We start from the raw sequence: 9,553 nt of genomic DNA on the forward strand, positions 1-9,553 counted from the left end.
AATGTAATTACACACGGAATCAGAGAAAGCGCTTGTTCTCACTCCAGCGTGCCTGTCAGGTCTCCCTCCCAGGGTCCTAATTTACTTATTTTTGTCTCAGTGTTTATCTCTTCAAAATGCCACTGTGCCTGAGGTGGGTGATTGAATGGTGCAGACGCGGTAGATCTGAACTGGTGGCAGCTGTGACAGCAGTGGAGGGGAGGGCTGCTGGAGGTAAAGCCCCTAAGCCCTGTGCCCCATTGGCCCCTACCTTATTTAAATCCTTTTAAAATCTATTTTGAAACCTCCATCTGGAAATGAAGGCGGAAGCAGTGACAAATACACACCTGTGCGGTGGGGAAGGGGGTTTCTCTGTGTCACTAGGGCAGGCAGGTTCCTCAGGGCTGAGTCAGGGTGGAGGGATCAAAATACCTGGGTTTCCATCTCAGTTCTTTTCCTTTTGGTTCTCCCCAGGTTGGTCACTTCACTTTTGGTGACACAGCTATGTGAACGGAGATGTCCTCCCCTTCCTAGGGTCTGTGTCTCGGTGTGAACTGGTACAGCACCAACCCCAGCCTGGCTTGGGTCTCCAGCTGCCGTAGCAGACACAGATCATTGCTACCGAAGGGAGCAAACAGCTTAAAGAGTAGGTCAGGCACAAGTAGAGGACCCTTTCCATTTGCGTCCTGCCAGAGCAATGTGGGGTGAATATACAAGATCAGCAGGGCGTGGTGGGTACGGGGGGCAGGAGCTCAGTGGGCACCCCAAAGGCTCATCGGAGCCCCTTGGCTGGTGCGAGCAAGGCTGGCAGCATGGCTTGATTCCCTTCCTCAGGATGGGAGTGGAGAGATGGGTTTTGCAGCCATCAAAAAGTACACCTGCTTGTAGAGCCGCAGCACAGCCAGCTCAGTGAGAAGAAGGTTCCACCAGAAGGAAATGCTCACAGTGAGATGAGGGCTGTTAATGAGCAGAAATGAAGTGAAACATTTCAGGCGTGTGGGGGCCACAGTGAGGAGAGAACAGGGGTAAGTGCATGAGCCCAAAGGGAGCAGCGGGGCCCTTTTCTTGCAGAGCTCAGAGCCAGCCCAAAGCCCTTGAAGCCTCCTGGAAGAACTAATCCTGCTCTGGCCAGAGGAGGACAGGACCAGCTGGTCTTTAATCATCTCTAATTTGTCTCAAGCTGCCAAAGCCTTCCTTGCAGATGCACTGCACTGTGAGAGCACACGCAGCTTCTCCTGGAGCACACCCACGCGTGGCTTCCCTGCTGCCGAGACACCGCAGCGCTCACAATACCTGTCCTCCTCTCTCTCTTCCTTTGCAGGGAGGAAAACCTGCAGCTTTTTGCAGGCAGTGCCCAGCGGGGCGGAGGGCACAGCCGTGCTGGTGGCCGGCCGGAGAGGAGCGGGCAGGCGCGTCTCAAGGAGCAGCCCCAGGCCCGTTCCACGCCGTGAGGACAGCGCCGCTCCGCGGGGCCACGGGCAGAGCACACCCGGCGCTGGAATCCATTCTGGTTTCTTTTTTTCCCAGACAAGTATTTCTAAGATAACAAATAGCCCATAGAGGGAAGGAGTGAAAGGGAAATTACCTAGAAATTTTACTATTGATTCTTTTTTATTTATAGATGGTAAATCCATTTCAGAGGGTTTTTTTCCCTTTTATTTTTCTCCTCATCTCTGGGAAAAAAAAAGAGTGACCCAATAGATTTGCAGAAATCATTTGTGGTGGCTGCAAAGCTATTTGTTAAAATGAGAAAGCCCCCCCTTCCTCCACCCGCCTCCCTGTCTCTCTTTAAAGAGGTAATCCATACCGTGAGCTAACGAGGGAGTCCTGGCTCCCCTCCTGCTCCATGTGATGTCTCCCCTTTCAGTCTCAGGCTCAGCAGCTCTTATGCCAATTGCATGCGCTAGCCCTGTTAGCTCGCATTAAGAGAGCCTGATAAATAGCTTCTGGGAGGCAGGCAGGTGCTCCTCAGTGTGCCGTTTGTCATCCGCTGCATGGGTAGGGCTTTGTTTTGGTCTTCTATCCGATCATTTGTGGAACGGGGTCGTATGAGAAATGTTATTGTCAGGCTGCAGGCGTGAATCGTGCTGCAAGGCCTAACAGGCAGGAACCATGGTCCTCCAGCAAAAAGTGGTTGGGAGTCTAGAAAAGCTGGATATCCCAACAGATGTGTGACCAGGGCAGTGCTGAACGGGATGAACAAATGGTGTTGTGACACTACAGTAAGAAATCCCATGTTCCATGCTTCTGAGATTCCTTTGGTTTTCTGGCTGCTGAAAACTTTCTGGTTGCTAAATCAAGGCACATTGTACCTTAGTGTGATATTTCAGCTTTCTGTTTTGCTCCGACTTCGAGACCAATCCCAGAATTTCACCCTCTATGTAAAACCCCACCGTTCCCACTACATGGAGAGCACGTGAAATCTCTGCTCAAAGCCACCATCACTAGGCAGTCTTGTCTCCTATTTCCCAGCAGCCTTGGGAAGCAGCTTCTCTTCATTGTCTTCTGCTAAGAATTGGTGGCTTGGAGGAGAGAAGGTGCCAAGACCCAGTGGACAGAGAGAGAAAGGACAAACGAGACTGTGGGTGAAGACAGACACGTGAAACAAGACTGAAGGAAGTCTCGGTGTGGGGTGGCCCTGAAGCAGTAGTAGCCCCAGATGCTCCACTCTCTAGTAAAAGAGCTGGGTTGGTTGCTCCTCTCCTCTTTCCCAGGATTCGAGCACCGTGGTCTAGGAACAGAGTCAGGCTTAGCTGAGTCCTCGAGCTGGCCTGAGTGTGAGGAGAACACATCCTGGGGATCAACGAACAGGTATGAGAAAAACTGAGAATTACAGGGTAAAACAGATCTCCTGGGTAACTTAAATTTACTATCCCTTGTGAAAGTACTCCCTGATCCTTCAGCAGCGGAGACCTTGCTGCAAGGCCTGAGCGTGACCAACACCAATCAAGGTGTGGTCCTAGGGTACAAGTCAGGACAAAAATGTGGCTTTGCATGCCTCTGAAAAACCACAAGCTACTCAGGACCTGACAAAACTGGAGCTGATTGTGTCCGTGTGTTAGACACCTACTAGCTAGGTTTTCATTGGTTAGATACCTTCTGTCTCACCTGGGGAATTTGGCTGAAAACAAGCAAGAGAGATCCCACTGGAAGGAAAATGGTGTAAAACACCAAGCAAACCTGATATTGTCAGTATCTCAAGGTGAGAGGGTTAAACTGGGTATGTTTTTAGGGGGAACAGAATGGCTTCATGTGATGAATTCCAAGGCATCCAAAAGGCACAGTGCTGGCTCTCTGTCTGCAAAAGCAGAGTAATGAACAGCAGTGACAGTGTGATAATTAAAATGATCTCTTTGAGATATGGATTAGAAGGTATGCAGAGGGGGGATAAGTTCTCCTTTGAATTAATCTAGTGTTAATTTATTACTATCGTTGGGTTTTATAGGGTTTTTAGTGAAAGACTTTCGAAGTTGGTTTACTGAAGTGATAATATTCCTTCTGCATATTCATTGGAAAAACACTTGCAGAATTCCTCATTATTTCTTTTTGAATGGTTCTATATATACATATATATAATGAAAGAGTTTCAGGTATTTGCTTAGCTGCTAAAGAGTCTGCTCTAGAAATATGAATAAAGCCATAAAAGCAGCTGTGGAATGATTGTGTTGTTTCATTTTCATTCCTTCCTCCCCACAGGCCCCCAGAGTCCCTTCAAAACCAAGACACGGCCCAGTGGGTTCTGGCAAGCCTTGTGCTGCCCTGCGATGGGCTGGCAGAGGCTCCGACTTGCAAAAGTTGGTCTTTTAAGTTGAGATTTGATAACTGGATCTTCCTGGAAATCACTGTCTCTGCTTCTTCCTTGTCTCCCACCACCCGCATCTGCCCCACAGCCTGCAATTCCCAGGTCTTAGCACAGACCTAATGTAGAACGCTCATCTCTGCCAGAGATGCTTCCCTTCTGCTGAGATATCCCAAGCTCGGACAGATTGGAGATTGTTGCCCATATGGGAAATGATGACATCCCATTTGTCAACTCCATGCTGGTAACTTTCTTCCCATCCTCTCCACCTGCCTAGCAATACCACAACATCCAAACACAAGGTTATCTGCCAAGAGCATCTGCCTTGCTCCTCGGCCGGGCACCATGCCCGTTTTGGAGCCCACCCTCCCCAGCCTTGTTCCAGCACGTCATGTTCAAACTCTTTGCTTGCTCTCCAGCTTCAGTTTGGCACTTTCTGGTCCACTCACAGCCACCCCCACCCATTTTTTTTCCTACCCTGAGATCCCACTCACGTCTCCTCTGAACCCTATAGGGAGAGTTGACTCTATAGCGCATTCTTCAGACACTCACCTCTGCTTTTGGGGTTCACCAATAAACCATCCTTCTTGAAAACCCTCCCTGACCGCGTAGGGATGGGAGCTGAGCCTCTCACTGTGGGCTCTTGGCTCACTTGCATGAGGAGGGCTTACACTTTGGCATGGCGGAGTGTGCACGATGTTCACACACAGTTTCACAAACGCTTGGGAGCTGGAAATATCAGACCTTTTTCTCCCTGTCTCTAGTTCCCTTTCCTCCCATGTGAGCACTGAAGTTTCTTCCTCCCCATGAGCAGACAGGTCCTGCTTCAGAGCCCACTTCTGGTGTGCCGTGAGCTCTGCTTCCCAGAGGAGACAACACGGGTGTCAGACGTAAGTAATGCACGTTGTGCACTCAACGAACAATTCTTTACTAATCACTCGTGTTGGGTCCAAGGTAAGGCAACACCAGCAGTTTTGAAAGGTTCAGAAGCCAATGCGGGTCCACTGCTGGGTGTCTCATCTGACACAAGTGTATTCACTCTGAAGAACAACGGCACATGTTTATTTGAGCACAAACGGATGGTTCTTCTGGGGAGCCCAGGGCCTGTTGCATCGCCCTGCCTGCTCCGCTCTGCGTGGGCAGCTGGGGGGCCCTGCCGTGGAGCAGCAGCAATGTATTTACCACCCTTTGTACCAGACTGGGTGATGAATATTAAAATGAAGAAATTAACTTGTTTTCTATGCATTCTGCTCTCCTGACAAGAAAATCCCGCTACAACCCCCTGCACGGGCAGTCTAACTGTGCTGAATTGGACCCTCGCTGTGAGGGGATTATATATTCTGATTGGGGCTGCATTTGCAATTATTTTCTCTGCCACACCAAAGACCTTTACTGCAGAGCTGCAAACCAGTTATGGGAACATGAAATGCTTTGACTTCTTCACTAGGGAAACATTAATCCAATCACAGGTTATGTCCATTACAGACTATGGCAATATTGTATACAGGAATTCCCGGGAGAAGGTTCTACAAAAATTGGAATCTCTCTATAAGCATGTTATGAGATTTACTGGTGTGGATAAAATGGGCAGAGTTAGAATTACCAGGCTGGCTATCTCTAAAAGACAGGTGAAGTCTGCTGGCTATCATTGCTTCATAATATTACAAATGGAAAAGCCCTGAAGTAATTGAATAACACATCTGCTGAAAAAACCTTGTGAACTGCTCTAACCTGAAGATAGACTGCGAGGAAACAATGTATGTACAGCACCCGCTTAGAGGGAAAAAGATGCTTCCCTTACCTGGTGCAGGAAGATATTGCAAATTCTGATACAGATTTTGTCTTTGCCTCCCAGATTATATTTGTGTGTGTGCTTTTTATATATATGTGTGTGTGCTTGTGTCTGTCTATCTCTTTTCATATAAAATAAGTTAAACCAGTTCCTCAGCCGCCTGAGGCACAGTGCTGGATGGTAACGATTCATAAGCAGAGCTCACTGCATTTCCTTCTGTACTAAAGGTTCCTAAAAACATTCGACACGGCTTGCAAAGGAGCTGATTTTTCTCCCCTTAAAGTCTTTCTGTCCTTGTGCAGAAAAAGATTTCAGAGCACTTCGCAAGAGTTGCTTAAGGTTTCCCCTGTGCGTTAGTATCAGTATTCAGCGGGCAATAGACCCGGTTTAGCAGAGAGCAAGTTCCCTGGGTCTCTGCAAGCCTAGGGCTCCAGGGGAGGTGTTGCTGATGCAGGTGCAGTCTGTCCATGGCACTTTGTGCTCCCTCCACGCACCATTTGGAGCGGGAGGGTGGCCCAGAACCTGCTGACCACCTCGGTATCTCCCTGTAACACAACCGGGTCACCTATAGGCATGGAAGAGCCCAACTTCCCGGAGCCGCGCGCTGCAGACCCAGCAGAGTTGACCAGCCATCGTCTCACCCGTTCTCTGGAGGTAAGTGCGCTGAGGACTGGAGTTTTGTGGTGCTTGAGAGGGATTTTCGGGTCAGATCAGACACGCTGCGGCTGTCTGTGGTTCTGCTGGGCATAGAGGAGCACCCCTCATTACTCATGTTCTTCCCCATCTGGTGGCTTTGAGCAGAGATTCAAGGGCACCTGATGCGAACTGCATTGCAGTCAGGGGTTGCTGTTGCTGGTTAATACAGGGAGGTGTGATTTATTCCCATTTCATGTACCTCTCCATTGCAGACCAGCACACACAGAAGGAAGATATGATTTAGAGAGAACAGATCTGGAGAGGTTTGAATCCTAGAGAGGCTGAGCTCAGGAGGGCTGAAGGGCAACGTATGTGAAAGAACTTGAAAAATCAGTCCTTTTTTTTTTTTCTTTCTTCCATGAAATTTTTCATTAAAGAAATTATCATCGAAAATGTTTGAAAAAAATCTAAATTTACCAAATACAAAAATGCTGCTTTTCCAGTAAGGCTTGAAATTTACCATCTGGAAGCAGTGGGAACAGAAACCATCCAACTTTAACTTAAGTTGCAATATCAATAACCTAGATGTACAAAGGAAAATTTTATTACCCGCGAGTGTCTGGAAGAAAAACAAAGTACTGGAGCAAGTTTTGCCATTGGGGGCGAAGGCTTTCTCACAGCCATAAGGGAATCAATATCCTACTGTGGTCCCCCGTTACACACACAAAATCATACTGAGGATAAAGAGTTCCCTGTTCGTTTTGCACATTCAGGGCTGCTACCTCTGCTTCTTCCAGCAAAAGCAGCACAGGCAAATGCTGAGGAATTGCACGCATTCCCCTCGGTGCTAGGTGAAGGTGAGGGATTTTATTGGTTTTGCTTCCTGTGTGGAGCACTAAGATTGTCCTGTAGCACTAAGAACCCATTTTAAAGCTGCATGAAGGTGTAAATTTGTTTAGGCCCTAGATGTTACCCGTGTTGCGTGCTGCAGCTGCCAGGTGCCGAAAGCAGAGCGGGGAGACGGCGCTCTTGGGGGGGACGTTCTTTTTCGGCAAATCCATGTTGTACTTTGCACTTTGATTTCTTCCTCTCCTAAGACAGATTCCTTGTCCCTCTTGGTCTGTCACAACCCTGTCACGCTCCCAAAAATATCTGAGCAGCTGATACTGAGTCACCAAGTGGAAAATACATAGCAGGTCCAGGGAGGCTTGACTAAGAAGTAGGAGGAACAGGAGAGATTAAAAAATGAAGGAGCACGACTTAACTTTAGCTCAGAAGGCTGGTTAGAGCACAGAGATGTTCTTTAGCATAGGGGGGGTCTTGTAGAGCTTGTGGTTCAGCACTGAGGGTTGGGTGAAACCTCTGGTCCTTTTAGGTGAAGAAGAGTTTTGCTGTTCTTCTAAACAAAGCCAGGACTTCACCTTGGAAATCTTGAATGCAACTCTCAGCTCTTCCATGGATCCGATGTTGCAGGATTTAGGATAAGGTGAGGAATATTTCTTTCTGTGATTCACCTCTACCATCCAAAACCCTGTGATAATTCTACCTCATACTAACACAGGCCTTTTTTCCATGGGAGGAAACACCCACTTCTTACATGGTGGCCCAAGACTCTTTGAGGTAGGACAGAACTGGGTCACTGAGCCAGCGAGGGACGTGAATGAGACCCCATGGCCGAACCATGGTAGGGGGTGCTTGGCTAAATCATCACAGCTGCTCCCAAGGTAGTGTTGGCAGAGAGCAGACGGTAATTAAGATAGTGGCTGGTAAATGCAGATGTTTCATACCTCTCAACCTTGAAAAAATAGGGAGAAGGATTTTTGCAGAGTATTCCTTTCCCGTTACTCTAACGCTGTATGTTCGGTGCACCTTCTTCTGAACCGAAGCGTCACTCAGCCAAACCGGAACTTCCCCAACCATTCATCTGAAGATTTCTGACTGAAAAGACTGCAAACGTCGCAGTTCCCAGGTTATTCGTTAGTCAAATGCCCACAATGCGACTGGGGGATCTGTGAGATGACAGAGGTTGTGTGGAAAGCCACACAGAGAATTCCAGAAACCCCCCTGCCAGTCGCTATAACCAGTGTAGGTGCCACCTTTGGGGGTTAACCTTATTTGCAGAGGAACACCTCCAGATAGCTTTGATAACAAATCAAGTTTTCCTTGCTCAACTTCATCATCATTTCACGCTTACTACGTTCATGTAGGCCATAAACAAAAAGCTAAAAGGAGTGTACTTCATTTAGGTGTTGCACATAGGTACAAAAATGGTTAACTGGAGTAGTTTTGCCACAAATGCCAACTGTCCTGCCTCCTGATACGGTGGAGGTGCAAGACATAATAGGGACAGTATGATGCTGCACAAAAAAAATGGTCACAGCCCAACTTTCAACTGCATGCAGTATTTGAATGGAAATATTCTCTGGCGCCAGTGCCATTTATAAACAATTTACATTTCAAATCCGTAACTGGATTTATATCAGCCTGTGTATGGGCTGAAAAACAATCTCTAATTTTCATTGATTTAGAAAAATGGTGCCTGTCTCCACAGTATGGGCCAGGAGTGGAAACTCAAGCCCTGTTTTGAGCTGGGGTGCCACGTAGCACGGGACGCGCCAGGTTACAAGGAGGGGAATCTGTATCTGGAAATCATCAATGGCCATCAGAGCAACTAGTGATGGCCAAGGTAAATTTGCCTGAATTTTGTTCCAACCTCCTCACTCTTTCAGTATCCAGATGCCTGCATTTTGTATAAAGATGTGTTCATCCTCCTGTGCGTTCAAAACACCGGATTTGACCACAGGCACAATGAGGGGGACACAGAGAGGCGTATTGCTGCCTCTTTGACATGAGTCCAGCAGCACGGTGTGGTCAGTGCCCTGCCTGCGTGTTTCCAGGACGTGGAGCGTCTCCTGTGACCCACGGCCCCAGGCACGCAGGCAGGGACGGGGCTGCTCACCGCGAACGGTCCCAACCCTGCTACATCAGGTTTGTCCCAACCCTGCTACATCAGGTTCGTCCCAACCCTGCTACATCAGGTTCATCCCAACCCTGCTGCATCAGGTTCGTCCCAAGCCTGCCTGGGCCAGTTCTGGCCTCAGAAAAGCAGTTCCAGTCCCAAACCAAGCCAGAAGGCTGATCATTCATCAGCACGACTGCATTGATGCCAGTGCAGACTAGCAGGAAAGACTCTATCTCCGTGTACTTTTAAATCATCAAGCTAATAAGTACCCTGGATGATAAGATGTAATCTTTTAAATGCAGTATGGATTTCTTCCCCTGAATTATGCATGATAACATCTTTAGGCGTGAGCTTTTTTTCCTTTGACTGGAGGAGCTGTGTGGTG

General features: G+C 48.1%; 1 protein-coding gene across 1 annotated transcript in view; it reads left to right on the top strand.

Moving 5' to 3' along the window:
• Positions 1-3,636, top strand: part of BEND5 (BEN domain containing 5) — an 876,445-nt gene extending 872,809 nt beyond the window's left edge. Inside the window, exon 13 of the mRNA XM_065842086.2 lies at positions 1,301-3,636. Within this exon, the coding sequence (XP_065698158.2) occupies positions 1,301-1,430 (130 nt within the window). The 3' untranslated portion in view covers positions 1,431-3,636. The remainder of the gene's footprint in view (positions 1-1,300) is intronic.
• Positions 3,637-9,553: the final 5,917 nt, after the last annotated feature.

This window comes from Patagioenas fasciata, chromosome 6 (genome assembly GCF_037038585.1).
Source record: "Patagioenas fasciata isolate bPatFas1 chromosome 6, bPatFas1.hap1, whole genome shotgun sequence".
Taxonomy (NCBI): Eukaryota; Metazoa; Chordata; class Aves; order Columbiformes; family Columbidae; genus Patagioenas; species Patagioenas fasciata.